Here is a 17001-nt window from a genome sequence, read left to right as displayed (position 1 = left end):
GGGCGCCTGGGTGGCACAGCGGTTAAGCGTCTGCCTTCGGCTCAGGGCGTGATCCCGGTGTTCTGGGATCGAGTCCCACATCGGGCTCCTCTGCTATGAGCCTGCTTCTTCCTCTCCCACTCCCCCTGCTTGTTCCCTCTCTCGCTGGCTGTCTCTATCTCTGTCAAATAAATAAATAAAATCTTTAAAAAAAAAAAACCTGTATTTCTAATTAATTTCTGAAAAAAATTCACCTGGTACAAACATGGCAAAAACGTGAACCCTCCTTCAATCTGGTGGTTTATTTGTCTGCTCTGGGGTTTTCTGTATGTTTGAATTCCTCACGGGGCACCCCACACGAGTGGAAGCGTTTGGAGCACACGACGGTCCTCAGTGATGGGGCACAGGGGTCGGCCCAGCCCGGACACTGCGGCTCTGACCCACAGCTGTTCAGCCCCCCGCCCGCACGGTTCAGGATCAGCCCCTGACCACTGATGCTGGGCCGCACTTCCAACAGGGGCCAGCCCGAGAGCCAGGCGGTTCCCCAAGCACCCAGGGAGCTGTGGTCGTGCTTCAGGCTAAGGTCCTGCTGCCCCCTCCCCCCCGACACTGCGGGGCCCACCCCACCTGCTCTGAACGCTCCTTTCTCCCTTCTTCCACTGGGTTCATCCTGAAATCCGTGGGTCTGTGTGAAGGCAGGCTCCCTGGCTACGTTGTCGTCCTTCCTCGTCCTTCCCCTTGTGTATCCCCGCGGCACAGTCCGTGGAAGGACAGGACGGAGCCTGGGTTGTGCACTGAATTGCAGGGGAGTCCTTGGTGCCCCTGGCCCTGCCTGACCTCAGAGTCACTGCCCTGTTCGGTTGGTCCTTTACTTTTCGTTGTGGGTGAGACCACACAGTCGGAGTAGTGTCGCTCATTTTCAAGATGCCAGTGAACGCTGAACCCCGTCGAAGCCATTTTGCTGCCCTTTCTGACGTCTTCCTGTTGGGGTCCAGGCCCCCACGGTGGTGGCTCTTGGTTTGGGATGGCTGCCCGTCGACCGGCAGGTTCAACCGAAGTCCGCTTGAAGGATAGCCCAGAGGGCCAGGAGAGCAGGACCCACACTGAACGGACTTGAGCCTGCACCCCAGATCCCGCCGTCCTGCCAGAAAGGTGCCGCCACACCCACCGACACAGGTTTGGTCTTCTCCGGCGGCGATCCAAACGTCAGAACCATCTTTAGAAAAGAAGGATCAAGGGAAGGAGTCCTGCAGGACACTCGGAGAGCCGGGTCAGTGTGATGTGTGGTGACATTTTCTCCGTGGCTCCTGGCAGCGACCCTTTCTCAAAACGGCGGCCGTCTCCGGGGATGGTGTCTGCCGCGGCACACCTAGACTGGCAGAGGGTGGGGGCGGCCACACCGTTCTCTTCCCGGCTCCTGGCCGCTCCCTCCGCGCCTGCCTGTGTCCTCCGGCCTCACGCGGATCCTTCCAGGAGACTCTGTCCTGCCCCCCCCCCCCCAGGGTCCCCGGGGCTGCCGCCTGCAAGGCGCTCTGCGGGCCCTCTCCCCGCCCTGACCCTTGGCATCCTTCCTGGTTGCTCCTCTACAGTCGTGTGGGCGTCGTGGACATGAGTCTGAGGGGCACGCTAAGTGCTGCCCCCTCCTCCTGCCCAGACGGGTCTGCTTGCAGTGGACAGGCGAGGAGGTGCTGACGTGGGGCGAGCTCGCCCGGAGCCACGAGGAGACCTTTCATTGACCGAGTCACGCGAGCTCTGGCCGCTGCAGGGTCCTGAGACGAGGTGGTCCAGCTTAGTAGCTTCCGAAGCCCTTGCCACTGGAGCCAGCACCGAGGTCCGCCAGGTGAGCCACGGTGACCGGTCCCTGTGTGAGCCTGCTGTTCTCAGCGGCACACCGGAGAGCCTCGGAGCCAGCCAGCCGCACATCCTCCTCGTTCACTGAGGCGACCGGTCACCTGCCCACAGATGAATACAGAACAACAACTGTGTACGTCAGGCACAGGGCGTTTTGCCCCAGATCCTACCCGTCACGTCCCCCGCTGGATTTTTCACTCCCTGAAAGGGTTATGCGAGAGATTCCATCTCAGTTTCTAGAGTCTATGTGGAACACTGGAAAGGGGAAGTGGTTCAAACACAGGAATGACCTCTCCCTCCAAGAAAATGAAGAAGGGCAAGCGGGAGCCAAGGACGGATGGCGGTGTGCACGGGAGCTGGGTGACCTTTGATGTGTCCCTGAAGTGAGAAGTGGTGATCTCGTGTGCATGCGGACCACACAGCCACTCGCAAAGCGGGAATATCTGTTGTATCGCTGCTGAGGGTAACTCGCCTACCACAGGGCCTTTGCACGTGTGCGATGCGTCTGCGTCTGTTGGAACATGTTCATGGTGCTGTGCACCTATCACACCCCCAGTCAGAACATTTTCCTCACCCCAGAAGAACCATTAGCGGTCACTCTCCTGGCCCCTGGCAAGCACGGTCTCTGCAGATTTGCCCGTCCTGGACATTTCATGGAACCCTACAACACATGGCCTCTTATTTCTGCTTCTCTCCCTTACGTATGTTTTCCAGGTTCACCCATGCTGTGACATGCGTCCTTCTCATGGCTGAGTAGTGAACCCATAGTGCGACCCCAGCCTTGTCTGTCTGTCCATTGACGTTCCAGTTGTTCCATCTCTCGTGTGTTCCGAGCGGTGCTCCTGTGAACACACGTGTGCGTGCAGTTATGGTGACTGTCTCCTACAGCGGCTGCACCGGTCCACGTTCCCACCAGTGACAGGCCCCGGCTCCCCACACCCTCTCCACATGTCTTTGTCCCCATCATCGCTGCCCGTGACACATGAAGTTGTGTCTCCTTGTGGTTTCCGTGCGTGTTTTCCACCAGCTGGTGATGGTGAACGTCGATGTGCCCTGTTGACTAACAGTTTACCTGAATAGTCAGTCATCTGAGCAGACTGGACCTTCAACCGCTTCAGAGTCGCTGCGTTATCAAGATTGGAAGTGGAGGACAGAGGGTTTGCTGTGTGAACGTAAGATTTTTGTCGACAGAGTCACATCTACACCTGTTCTTAATTTAACACCGTTTCTGTGTGACGGAATCTGTTTACACAGTGACTAGTATTTTAAGAGTTCATTAGTAGCATACGGTCTGTCAACATGAACCATATCTGTATCTTTTCGGATTGGACAGAAAGGTACCGCGTGAGTTAGCAAAATGCTGGTATTTGTCTAGTGTTTTCCGTGCTCTAGACCAGAAGTGGAGGTTTCATTCCCAGCTCGCTGGGACAGAAGCACTGAGTCCTCTGAGGTGTGTGACCTGCAGGGAATTGTGCCGCCACTTCAGGGGATGGCATCGTTCGCACTCAGGTCCGCGGGTGGGTACGTCAGGTTAAGAGAGCAGAGCCCCCAGCGCACGTGGGGTCTGCTCTCCACTGATCTCACTCGCTGCCTGAAGCAGCCTCCTTATTTGTGGTTCTTCCTGGAAAAGGTTCTGACAGTCTCACTGATGCTGCGCGTTCCCCCGTCAGCTGCTGTCTTTTTTGTGTTTGTCTCCTTGTTTCTGTATGTGACAATTTCGTTCATGTGGCAATAAGAAGAAAGACTCCTTCCTCCTCTGTGTGAGTCTGGGGTTTGGGAACTCGCCGGGCAGCGGCTGCCTCTCCTCGCGAGCTGCGGGTGGGCGCTCTGGGAGCAGCGCGGGCATGGGGGTGGGTTTGCATCTCGGAGGCTGGAGTGCACTTGGGCGCGTTCCCATAGGTTAGGTGGCCACTTTAGATTGGACTTGGCGCCAGCCTTGGGGGCGTGCAGGAGTCGTCCTCTGGTGCCGCCTGGGAGCTGAGAAAGGCCAGTTGGTGGCAGCTTCAGCCTTGCGTTGTGATGCGCGTCCCTGGCCGTCTCCAGCGCTCCAAGGTGTAAGTAAGTCATGGAGGCTGTGTTGGGTGCCATCACTGGTCCCATCTCAGATGAATCCCTAAAAAAAGAGGCTGGTGTCTCTGTCTTCCTGCCCTCAGGAGGTTTCATGAAGACCCACATCATCGTGCTCAGAGCTCCAAGCGACGTGATGTCTTTCTGTGTGCGCTGCCGCTGGACCGCGGACCGTGTGATTGATGTTTGGCTCAGGACCGGTTAGGTTATGAAATTATACAGTTGAGGCTAATAAGTTTGTTTTCACTGCTACATGGACAGAGAAGCAGAATCTTGCTGACAACATTGGACACAGAACTGTTGAGCGATGCGTCTGCAGTCCTGTAGCCGGTCCGCTGCGGGACGCACACGGGATGTGGGTGTGATCAGGAGCCAGGCTGTCTCTGGGGGCGTCTTGTTGGTTGGGTTCTCCACAGTTTGCACACTGGTTTTAGCCTTCTTAGAGTTGAACACTGATGCAGAGAACAGCACGCGGAACTCACCTTGGTCTTGATCTGAACCCAGAGACGCTGCCTGCCTGTCAGGGGCTGTGCGTGAGATCCCCTGCAAGTTCCTGACCGCGGGACATGTCCTTCCTCGGTGTCCCTCCCTGGGCCCTGTGATGCTGACCACGCGGTGAGCAAAGCCAGCTGGAAGTTCACCGATGGCCTTCGAGTCCGCCGAGTTGTAACTGCTCTTAGGAGCAAGGGACTTTCCAGAAGCTCATGGCTTCTTTCCATCCCTCAGGGAATGGTGGGAAGGTAGCGTCCTCACACAGGGCCGAGCTCTCATCCAGTAAGTGCGTGGTTCCTTCCCAAGTGGATTTTTTGTTGCGATGACTTAGGCGAGGCCTGCTGCTTGTTGGTGCTTGGTGTCTTTCTGGTCTCGTTCCGCAGGCAGGAAGAGGGTCCTGACGCGCAGTCGGCACATTGGCACTGCCCCGTGTGGTCATATTTGAGGAGTCACGTGATCACGTTAAAACAGTGCGTGTCCACTAGACAGTGTGGGGGATGTGAATTGGCCTTGATAACGTTCATTCCGACTCTGCCTCCCTAGAGACGGGGGACCCGTCTCCGGGCACAGTGGGCGCCTCCACCTGCCTAGCGGGAGGGTTGGTGCGTCCGTAGTCGGTGTCGGGCCGAAAGCCAGTGGTGGGAGAAAGGTTCTCAGGATTTTCATATTTGTATTAAAAGTTACCTTTTTATGCTTTTTTTTTCCTTCTATGGTTCCTTTATCGTGTATTCTTTTCCAACTAAGTCCGCAAATCTGCAGGAATGAGAAGTCCCCTGGCTGTGTCCCGAGAAATAAAGGGATATCGGGCTCGTGTTTTCTTAACTCTCACCCCCACAGATTGGCCTATGAAGCTCTTACGAGGCGTTTGAGTCAGCATCCCCAAAACGGGAAGGCAGCAGGAAGGGGTGTGGGGCGGTGGGGGAGGGCTCGCACTGGCTCGGCACCAGGTTCCTGTAGGGCAGTGGACTCCTGGCAGGGACACGTCCTGAGTTCCTGCCAGTGAGGGGCCACCCGTTCTCTCCCAGGGATCGTGCATTTCCCGCGTCCCTGCTGAGCATGTCCGGAAACACAGGTGGAGTTATGGAGCCCGGGTTGGTCTTTGCCCTTGGTCTGCAGGGACATCTTGGAAAGCTAGTCCCTGACAGGAGGCACGGAGGTGGCGTTGGCGGAGGGAATGTGTGCGTGCGCTGGGCGCACCTGTAGGCTCCTGACCCCGAGAAGGTGGCGATGGGCAAACCCATGGTACATAAGCAAAAACAGAGAAGTGACGTGAGGCTCTCGTGAGCTCACCCAGCAGAGGCGCTGCTTACAGTACCCGTCTGTGTGGATTCAGGAGCGGGGGCTCCCTGACCCACAAAGGGTGGGCACCGCAAGAGGGAGGCAGAAGAGCCCGGGCTCCTGCGTGGCTGCCCGCGTCATTTCATGCTCTGTCCGTAGTCGACAGCTGTGGGTGCAGGGCTGTCCTCAGGCGCTGTGGACCTGCATGAGGCTTGTGTCTCAGTGACAACTGAGCCCAAGCTTTGATCTGACCCACCTTCTTCCTGTCCTGTCACACTGACCTCCTCCTCCCCACCGCTTCCCATAGCCCAGCAGGCTGCCTGGATGTGAGGCCAGGACCCTGAGCTGAACCGCCAGCCTGGGGGGCGCACATGCAGGACCTGAGTTGGGCTGCCAGCCTGTGGAGTGAGGGGGCCAGGACCCTGAGCCGGGCCGCCGGCCTGGGGGTTGGGGGTCCAGGACCCTGAGCCGGGCCGCCGGCCTGAGGGTTGGGGGTCCAGGACCCTGAGCCGGGCCGCCGGCCTGGCGGTTGGGGGTCCAGGACCCTGAGCCGGGCTGCCTGCCAGGCTGCAGCTTAGTCTCTCCTCTGTAGCTGTGGTGTCTTGGCATCTCCATGCTGACAGCATAGGGTTGGATGAGTGTTGTAAAGATTCTTCTGGTCAGAAGATATTTGCCATGTGCCTCGTGGGCACGACCCTTTGAATAATACGAAGACGGGTCACACCCCAGCCGCCGCTCTTCCCGGGAGAGCGTTGAGCAGGGAGACTGGCGACGGTTCACAGCTCCGTCCTGCACTCACAGTCTTAGCCTCTCAGTAAAGACGTGATCCCGCGTGTCCAACAGCTGCCGTCTTCTGTTGGACGCCTGAGGATCGCGCTGAGCCCTCTGTGCGGGAGCCCAGCCGTGTTCTTCCCCTGACGACCAGCTTGGAAGGGCTTCCCCGTCGGCTCAGACCTCCCGCTCAGATGGGTCCTTTGGGGAGTGTAGCCCGTGGGGGTTGAGTGAGATGGGGGTGGCTCCAGCCTTGGCAGGTGGGGCCCGGCACAGGTGGTGCGCGGGTGAGGCCACGTGTTCCAGCCAGCACTCCAGGGAGAGCTGTCACCCCTGCTAACACCGCTCTGTTTTCCACAGTGTGCTGGAGAAGAGAACTGGGTGGACAGTCGGACCATCTACGTGGGGCACAGGGAGCCCCCCCCAGGTGCTGAGGCCTACATCCTGCAGAGGCACCCTGACAACAGAATAGTCTCCTCCAAGGTGAGCTTCTTTCTGGGACCTTGTTTCCCGTGGGCCCTATGGGGATGGCGGTTACCCGCCCTGCTCCTGGGGCCATCGCCGTGGCGGCTGCCCACCCCACCGAATGCTGCTGTTGACATCTGTGTGGGGCTGGCCCCTCATCCCACAGCTTGTCCTACAGCTGGTGGGACATGCATCCTGTGTGTTAGACCACCTGTCCTTCATGTCTCTTTAATTATGCCACACACACAGGAGGCCCACTTCTGCCATGGACGTATTTGCCATCTGACCACGTGCCCATCCCAAGCCACTCCCCACCCGGGTCCCCTCATCTGTAAAGTAGAGACGACACTGAATGTCCCTGGTGCAGGACGTGCGTGTAGCCCCCTGTGAATGGGGGCACTGGGCACGTGTCCCAGTCTGCCAGGCAGTTGGTGTCGTAAGTGCCACAGGAGTGCGGTGATTGGAATGTCCTCCCTCAAGTGAAGCCCGTGTTCTCCTTGACTGGAGCACAGGAACGCTGAGGTACACTCCACGCACGGCAGAGTCTCCGGTCGATGGCTCTCCAGGATGGGTGGGGCGTTTGGGAACCGGCTTTGAACAAAAAAGGTAAATGACGGCGTCCCAGAGTTTGGAGAACTTCCCTTTAGTGGTACACACCCATGTGCCCATGGAGGCGTGCACACATGGCCGCGTGTCCCGGGTGTGCACACCTGTGTGGCGGCCCACGAAATCCACATGTGGCTGTCCCACATGTCTAGATATGTGTGGTTAGGCCTATTGCATTCCTCTGTAAACTGTCAAAGATTGCCCTAAGTGAGATACACGCCGGGACACATGACCGAGCGGGACCTTCCCCGGGGTGCAGTGGGGTTCTTTGCCGCGGTGACCTGTACCAGCCTGACGTGGTCTCAGAGCGCGCTGAAGACCCTGTCACCGGTGTGCCCGACACAGAAGAGGAATCTCAAACACATTTCTTAAAAATCAGCTCCTGTGCAGTTCAAATGCTTCGAGAATCAGAGACGTGCGCTGGATGCCACTGCCGCGGGTGCCGCGTGAGCTGGGCAGGGCAGACAGCGGGGACGGGTGATGGGGCTTGAAGCCGTCCCCGCTGCCCAGGGTCCAGCCAGCAGGACATTTGTCAGGCCCTTCGGCCACTGATGCCTTCCCGCTGCGGCTGGTTTGTCCCTCCAGGGACAAAGCCCCCAGGGCCTTCGGGTCGATGTGGAAAGTTCTGCACAGGGCCGTGTGGAGGAACCTTCTGGAAGGTTGACCTGGTTGACGGGGGTGGTCCGAGGGCCTTGAGGCATTTGGTGGAATATAGCCAGAGGCTGAACGATGCTTTATTTAGGGCACAAAGTCTTGTCAGTGTTTTAGGGGAGACAGCCAAAAGCAGTGATTTCTAAATTGAGTTCCTGAAATTTTAGAGCCAGTTTATTATTTTCATTTTTTTCTTTCAAATACTCCCACAGTGATGTTGAGGTGCCGTGTTGCCTTCCCACCTTTTCTCTCCCTGGGGTAGCGTGCATCGTCCCCAGCTGCCTGACGCGCACCGGCCCCAGCCCTGCCTCGGTTTCTGACGAAGGGAGCAGTATGCCGGGGGTGGAGGAAGGAGCCTCTGGGACAGACTTGCGGTGTCTCCGGGGGCTTCACAGTGGGTCCTTCTCAGGAAAGCTCCTTCAGAGCAGGAAGAACTGAGTCAACATCCTTAAGGGGCAGGTCGGGCTGAGGCCACAGACGGTGGGAGCCTGTGTCTCTGCTCAGAGCGGGGGGGGCCCCTGTGTCCGCACTCCTCTTCCTTCCCGAGGACGCGCCCTTCCTAGAGAGGTGGGGTCAGTGGCTCAATGCCTGGCGACGGGATATAATGGTGTGTGATTTCAGGAGAAAGCACAGCCTCTGTTGCTAATCAGAGTCTGTACGGAAGAGGCTCTCTGAAGGCCAAGGGTGGTGCCCCGAGCCCTGTTAGCGGGGTGGACGGTAGCCGTGACGTCTGTCAGAGCACATAATTGCTTTCATTTAAAAACAGCTCAGAGTATATGGAAAAAACTACTGGATTAGTAGAGCCTAGGTCCACAACAGGTCTGGAGAACGTGTGTTGTAACGTATCTGTGTTTTCTTGGGAAGAAAGCATTCATCTTAAAAGACCGCCAGCTTAGACTATGTGCATGCCCAGAAGCCTCACTCTGCAAGCTTGGTCCTGTTGAATCAGAGAGCTTTCACACCAGGGGGCGAAAAAGCCACTCCCACCATGCCCGACTTCTGAGCTGTTCCAAGGAAGGGCCGATATTGGCGATCAGTGACTGATGAGAGTTCGGTTTCCTTTCTGGGGGAGACACCCTGGGCAGGTGTCTGGGATGAAGGAGAAACAGGAGCCCACCCCCCAGCGTGTCCCCTTCCCTTTGCCTCTGACGACGTGAGAGCCCCGCACCCAGCCCCTGCTCACGACCACAGGCACACAGATCCCAGATTCACACCCAGCACCTGCTCGTGCTCACGGGCACGCAGATCCCAGATTCGTACCCAGCAGCTACTCCTGCCCACAGGCACGCACATCTCAGATTCGCACCCAGCGCCTGCTTGTGCCCATGGGCACGCACATCTCAGATTCGTACCCGGTGGCTGCTCACACTACGGGCACGCAGATCCCAGGTTCAAGAGGAGGACCGGGCGCTGGTTCATCACTGTCACCAAGTTGTACTTTGGGGCACAGAATCCATGTGGCTCCCAGCTCTGACCTCAGGACACAACAATTAAATATTAGGCTCAGGCTACACTGTCATGTCATCAAGAAAGCTGCGTCACTTTTGATTATGGGCAAGGGAAGACTATCTTTACCAATTAGATGTGGGCGGACTTCGGAGTGTCTCCCGTCTGCTCCAGAACAACCCCGTGGGGCCACTGCTACTTACAAAGCCCGGCCCGTTGCAGGAGGAACAGCCTCAGAACAAAGCCTGTGGACTGACTTGTAGCTGCGAGTCTGCCCCTGCGCCCACACCTTCCCCGTGGCACCAGCACTACCTCTCCCTGGCCCGTCGTGATGCTCACTCATTTTACTAACAGCAGGGATCCAGAATGGGGCCTCATTTTCTGTTTTCTACATCATGGTCTCCCAGTCGTACATGAACAAGGAAGCTCAACCCCGCGTGCGCGGACGACCTTCCAGGGGAGATCGGGCTCCGTGCACGGCCATGGTGCTCGGCCCGTGTTCAGGTGCGGCACAGCCGAGGCCGCTTCCCACATGTTCTCATTTGATGACCTGGCAGTCGGCAGAGAACGGTGCCAGGGGCTTATCTCTGGCTTCCTTCCACCACGTGACTGGGGCAGACCAGGTGGGCCGCGTTGTGTGTCCTGATCCATGCTCCCAGTGACCCACAGAACCCAGCGACCGCCACAGAACTGAGCCGGGTGCTGGTGAGGTGTCCCGGTCGCGGACACTCCGGCGTGAAGTGTTCGCAGTGTGAGAGAAAAGCGAGGAATAGCGACTGTCTCGAGCTGTCCGCATCGGGGGGAAGGGAGGTGCTCTAGCCGCCTCGGGCTTCGTCCTGAGCGTGTGGCTGAGCCCAGGGACCCCCAGGATCAAGTGCTGCTTGCTGCCAGGGTCTGCGGAGCGTGTGACATCGTGGCCCCGGGTCCATGCACTCAGCTCCCCGGACATAAGGTTGATGAAGCGTGTGTGGTGGCCCCTCCGTCCTCCGCTTGCGGGCTCTCGTGCGTCACCTGGTGCCCGTTCACTGTATCCCGCCGGCCCACACGCTCACACGTGTTCCGGTTAGCACGTTGGGTTTTCACTTTTCTTGTCAGACGCCATCCGGAATTAGAGACGTCTTCTGACCACGTTAACAATCAGCAGTAACGACTTATTACGGTGATTTATCCTGTGAAATAGGGGATTACAGAGTACCGTCGAAGCTGCGTGGCCTCTCTGCGCCTGGTTAGAAGAAGCAATCACGCAGGTGGCTTTCAGTTCCAAATCCGAGCTGGCTCCGGGCACGCTGGACCTGGGAGACAGAGGGGTCCAGAAACGGCGGCGGATGTTCTCGTGGCGTCCCAGGGCTCTTCCGTTCGGAAGCAGATGACATGCTGCTTTATTTCATTACACATTTGAGACGAAGGCTTTCTAGCATGAAAACGTTCAAGAATAAGTAAGAAGTCAGAGAGTGACCTGACGAGTCCCTGTGTCCTTGTCACCAGCGCCAGCGGCTCCCTCCGGGCGCCTCCGCGGTCTTCCGCCAGCGTTGTGAGCAGATCCTGAACATCTGTAGACACTTCCGGAGACGGAAGATGGGGTTTTAAGTAGGGGCTTTCTCCGTTAATGTGACTTTGGTCCTGGGTGACGTGCTACAGGTACTTGGGGACATTTTTGAATCATGGGTTAGTGGGTGCTGGGCAGGAAGGCCAGTTTCACAGGGTGGGGCCTTAAAGACAGTTCCGTCTTGGGGTCAGGAAGTCTGTGAAGGCTCACGGATCATTTTAGGCTGGTCACAGAAACACAAAAATGAGACATAAATGCTGTGGCTGCCTGATAACTTAGCTTTCTTTTAATATCTACTTTTAAAAGTTAGTGAAAAGTAACAGACATTTTCATTATGGCCCGTTTAAGAGAAAAAATACTTAGCTTTGTTAAACCTTCGAAAAGGTTGCTTGTGTTTGTGCTGTTTGTGGGGCTGTAGAATTTTAACGTCTCCGTTGTGTTTCTAGTACCAGTTTGAGCCAGAACTTTGACCCCGGCCGCGTGCCTCCCGGGCTCACGGTGGTGTACTTCTTTACACACGAAAACTAGAACGCAGCCCCTAAATCATTGGCTAAGGTTTACTCGATTTTTAAGCGTCAGGACTCCACGAAGGCCTTATGTATCACAGCGGAATCGAGAGTGGATATTTTCTGAATTCCAGAGAGTGGCCAGATCACCCTGAGGTAGGGTAGCAAACTAAAAATTCAGATCATGATTTTTTGTTTTTGTTTTTTTGTGAGGCTCGGAGGGGGGAGGGGAAGGCATTGCCTATATTTTGGGAGAATGGGCAGTCAGGGTTGGGTTTTTTGTTTGTTTTTGCTTTTTTCTGGTTGAGAACCCGAGGTGAAGCAGTGTTCTCTACCCTCCGTGTCTGGCTGCATTTCTGACCAGGAGACCTGCTGTTTGGTTCTCAGTCTGTTTGCACTCAAATGAAGAAAGCCTCGCGTGCGCATTTGACAAAATCCACCACCATTCCTGATGTTCAGGAGAATTTCAACTTGATAAAGAGCATCTGTAATACACCCACAGCTAACACTGCTCCTGATGGTGAAAACTGAGATGCTTTCACCCTAAGACTGAGAATGACGCAGACTCCCCTCTCGCCATCCTGTTCAGTGGCTGTACTGGACGTCGTCGCTAATACAGTGAGGAGGGAACGGGATAAGGATGGCAGACTGGACAGGAGGAAACAGGGCAAGTGACATGTCTGTGAAGAAAATCCCAAAGAAAACCCCCAGCAGAACCTGGTGGGACTTACGAACGATCAGAGCAAGGCCAGCAGCAAACAGTTGAATTCACAGCTTAAAATTTTCTGCTCTTCAAGAAACACTGTTAAGAATGAGAAAGACAAGCCACTGACTGAGGAAATGTTTGCCAAACCCATAGCCTGTAGAGGTCGGGTGTCCAGCAGTACGCGAAGGGGAGGGTGCTGGGGGGTCAGTCGTGGTGGGGTCAGGCAGTATGCGGAGGGGAGGTGTGCTGGGGGGGTCAGATGGGGTGGGGTCGGGTAGTACGCGGAGGGGAGGGGTGCTGGGGGGGTCAGATGGGGTGGGGTTGGGTAGTACGCGGAGGGGAGGGGTGCTGGGTGGTCAGTCGCGGTGGGGTCAGGCAGTATGCGGAGGGGAGGGGTGCCGGAGGGGTTGGACGGGTCGGACGGGGTGGGGTCGGGCAGTATGTGGAGGGGAGGGGTGCTGGGGGGTCGGACGGGGTGGGGTCGGGCAGTACGCGGAGGGGAGGGGTGCTGGGGGGGTGGACGCGGTGGGGTTGGACTGCACTTGGAGGGCTCATAGACAAACACCAACACAGTGTTTACGGGGGAGGAGGGTAATGACATCCGTCAACGCAGAAGGTAAGGGAACTCCTCCTGAGGCAAAGATGGGAAGTCTGGAGAGAGGTGGCAGCCAGGACTGCTCTCCACTCCCTGCGCGGAGGAGGCGCACGTGGGGCCGTCTCCACGCCGGCACACCACGGCCTCGCGATGCTGACTTGGAGGGACTGCTTCCTGTGGCCAGCTGGTGACGCTGTCACAAGACAGAAGAGAAGGAAGTAGTCAGGGAGGAACGCCCAACATGGATGTGTTAACAGTCGGACGTTTACGTCTTAAGAAACCTGTTTTAACGGTGAAACTGTCGTAAGGCTACTTGCAGGACGTGGAATTACCTGGCGTTGGGTAGCGTGTGCTCTTCTGGAGAACGTGCTCTGTGTTAGCAGTTCATTTTTGTGGTCGACAAATGCATGAGGCATCTACAGAACGCTGGATGTTGCCTTTTGAGTTTTCTGTCTAAAACTAAACATTTTGTGCTTCGAAATCCAGTGCTGTCATCATGTCGTAGATGACACTATAAAAAGTAGAATGTGATCAAAATGACACTTTTTTGTTTTCCTTTTATACAGTACACGTTCTGGAACTTCATACCCAAGAACTTATTTGAACAATTCAGAAGAATAGCCAACTTTTATTTTCTTATCATATTTCTGGTACAGGTAAGGCCGCTGTCTTTTTTTTGATCCCTTAGTGTAAAGTCTACGTAAGCAACCCTTTATTCTCAGGAGATTAGCTATGTTTGCTAACGAGAAAGAGCAGGACCTGGAGCCCTTCCTCTGTTTCTTCACGGACAAGTGCGTCGGTTCAGGGAGGCGTCTGAGCTGAAGCAGACGCGTGAAGAGTCTGCCTTGGGGCTGGTGTCCAGTCCTCGAGGGGGAATCAGGAGCCCCTGATCTTTAGGAGAAACTCAGCAGCCAAGCTAAGCGCCGTTGGGTGGATCCTCGTCCCCGGTGCGCGTGGGGTAGAGCGAGAAGAGAGAAAACCATAGTGGGGTCTGAAGGAGGGAGCAAGATCTGATGTGTTTTAAGACGAGCAACCTCATTTTTCTCAATCATGCAAAATACAGTGGAAGGACTTTCAGATGTCCCCAACATCAAGTTATTCAAATAATGTCATTAAAGTGTGGGACCAAAAGCAGAGCAGTAAGTTAAAACGCACGCAGCAATCCGACTTGCGTCTTTGCCACCGTTAGTGAGGCTTCCTTAAGCAGGTCCCTGTCTAGAGCAAACCAGCCTCAGCTTCATGGTATATTTACATGGTGATGTGCCCCCAGTCTCATTTATCTCCAGTGGGGGGATAAAGTGGGATTACAATAAGCAAAAGCAACCGTTCTTGCTGGCGCTACCGGCCAGCCGGTCTGCCTAGAGTCGCTAGGACGAGCTTTGAGGTCGGCTCTAATTCTGCTTTAATTACAGTTGATCATCGACACCCCCACGAGTCCCGTAACCAGCGGGCTTCCCCTGTTCTTCGTCATCACCGTCACGGCTATCAAACAGGTAAGACGCCTGCAGAGAAGAGGGGAGACGGAGCCGTCTTGTTATGTAATGTCGCCTTTTATCCAAAGCAAAGTGATCTGGTTTATTCAGTGAATCCACAGGAAATTTAGTTAAGTTCTAGACATTCATTTTGGTAACTTAGATTGACACTTGAGCTAAAATGAGAGAGATTAGGTAACGTAGCAGCTAGGGTGGTGTCCTATAAGTCTGAGGAGGAAACCAAGATTTTCACGTTCAGAACCAACCAGAGATGGAATCTATTATTAGAAGAGTTTCTTAGCCTGTCCACACTTTGGACTGTCTGAACGACAAGGACCCGCTGTGGGCAGAGTCCGGGCTGCGGTTTCCTAAGCGAGCACACGGACTCCTGACTCACCGTGCGCCTTGGGCTCTTCTCCATGGTCCCGGTCCCTGACGGTGAGAAGAATGCGTCTCAGTTACGTCCACTGATCATCTGGCCATCTTAGTGCTGTAGCCATCACCTCTCTCTGGTTCCAGAAATTTCCCATCCCCTCGGACGGAGGCCCTGTACCCATGAGCAGTCCCTGCCGTCCCCTCCCGAGCCCCCGAGAGCCCCCGGTCTGCGTCTGTCAGGGCGGCGTCTCCCGCGGTGTGGCTGCAAAGTAGCCCTTTGTGCTTTTGGTTTGCCTTCTCTGGGTGACTAATGATATTGAGCGTCTTTTCCTGTGCTTATTGGCCTTTTGTGTGTATTTCTTCAGAAACACGTCATCAAGTCCTTTGTGCATCTTAAAATTGGTTTTTTTGTCTTTTTATTGATGAGTTGCAAGAACTCGTTAAATGTTCCAGAAACAAGTCCCTTATCGGCTGCAGACTTTTGAACCTAATGGTGTTTATATTTCAGGGTTGATAGGTCAGCCTTTCATTGGGAGATCTGGATAATTTGTAAAATGAAATTTTACTAGTGCAGTTGTTGATGGTCCAATTCTTGCTGACACGCCATGCCTTTCTGGTGTTAGTCTGTAAGTAAAACGAAGTGTGTATTCGCATGAGAACAGCCACTGGACGACAGTGGTACGTCAGTACCGCGGAGTGGTATTTTCTCTAGATTGAGGGAGAATGTAGAACGGAATCAGGTTACCTTCCAGTGTGTGTATCAGGAGCCCTCCGGGCTGCCTTCTGCCAGCCTCGCTCATCTTCAGTGCGAGAGTGTCTACACAAGACAGTGTGAGGAGCGGTGAGGAGCGTTGAAGGATGTCTTCCTTTCAGTTTGGGTTTTATGTCTCAACACACTAGTAATCTGGAAATACAGATTTGAACAAATGATTTTACTTCACACGCATTGGATTGGCTTTTAAATGTGGAAGTCTGAAGAGCAGCCAGGGGTGATAATGTGGTCAAGTGCGTGCACCTGCCGCTGATGGGAGCACGGTAGCACCGTCTTGGAAGACCGTTTGGCATAACTGATGGAGTGGAGGCCGTGAATGCAGTTAGTGCGTATTATGTGCATCCCAGGATAGACCACAGAGGCCCGGCGGTGTGTCCTGGGGTGTTCATTGCAGGCTTTTTTGGGGAAGAAAAACTAGGGACGGGTTGTCCTTCAGTGAGGCAGTGGGCGGCACGTTTGTTGCGTGTGTGGGGGCTACGGTGCAGTGGTTCAAATGAGTGAGCCCGTTGTATGGAAAACGGCATGTTGAGTGACAACGGAAATACTCAGTAGGTTGTACTCACGCGTTTGTAAACACTGAAAGCAGCACTTCGCTTGCTTGTGACACGCATGTGTCATTAAAGTATAAGACCATGAGCAGGAGGGGCCTTTTTGAGGAGGAAGAGCGAGAAGGGGGATGGTGAGCAGAACGGAGGGGTGGAGTGTGTGGGTCATCTTTAAAGATCTCTGAGTGGTGGGCTCAGTAAAGTTCGGTGCTTCCGGTTCTTGTCTCTGAATTTTGGAAGGGTAACCCCCTCACTCCCTGAGAGGCTGGCGTAGAGCACCGTGTGAGGGCCTCTGCAGGAGCGTGGAGGAGGAGACCCTCGAACGCCGGCAGTCAATGTGGGCAGGCAGAAGCAGGGTGGAAGGAGCCCCAAGCTCCTGTGGGGCCTCTCCCCCTCCTGAGCCTCCTCACCTCACTTCTCGGGGTTCCTGGCTTCCCACCCCTCCACCTGCCCCCCGTCCTCTCCTCCTCACCTCCCCAGATCTCCGGACACCTCCCTGCTCTGGCTGCTGCACTGGACGACTTGGATGGCCCTCAGCCCTCCCGTCCTCAGCCCTGGCTCCCTGGTGACTCCAGCCCACACGTACAGGGGATCCAATGCCCTTCCTTGCAGCTCAGGAAGCCCCCTTTGGGGAGCCTGGCGTCTGCTAGTCCCAGATGTGCGTCCTCCCACCTGGGTGCTCCTGACAAGCATCTGACCCCCTCTGTTCACATCTCCAGTGACTTCAGTGAGTCAGGCAGTTGCCCAGAGCCCTCCCCGGCTGCCCACCTGCCTTTTCTACCTGGCTTTCTGCATGCCCCGTACTGACCTCAACCCTCCAGGCTGGCCTGGCCCCTGTCCCCACCCACGTCCGATCCTGCCCCTTCATGCCGTTTCCC

At 55.7% G+C, this 17001-nt stretch overlaps 1 protein-coding gene across 9 annotated transcripts in view; it reads left to right on the top strand.

The window, feature by feature from the left end:
* Window positions 1-17001, top strand: part of ATP11A (ATPase phospholipid transporting 11A) — a 126536-nt gene that overhangs the window by 54456 nt on the left and 55079 nt on the right. For all 9 annotated transcript variants that reach the window (XM_026488750.4, XM_044380178.3, XM_057307126.1 and 6 more), the window contains exons 2-4: window positions 6799-6921; window positions 13526-13615; window positions 14372-14452. In XM_026488750.4, coding sequence (XP_026344535.1) covers window positions 6799-6921; window positions 13526-13615; window positions 14372-14452 — 294 coding nt within the window. The remainder of the gene's footprint in view (window positions 1-6798; window positions 6922-13525; window positions 13616-14371; window positions 14453-17001) is intronic.

This window comes from Ursus arctos, unplaced genomic scaffold, assembly GCF_023065955.2.
Source record: "Ursus arctos isolate Adak ecotype North America unplaced genomic scaffold, UrsArc2.0 scaffold_10, whole genome shotgun sequence".
Classification (NCBI taxonomy): Eukaryota; Metazoa; Chordata; class Mammalia; order Carnivora; family Ursidae; genus Ursus; species Ursus arctos.
This window is presented reverse-complemented; position numbering and strand designations above follow the sequence as displayed.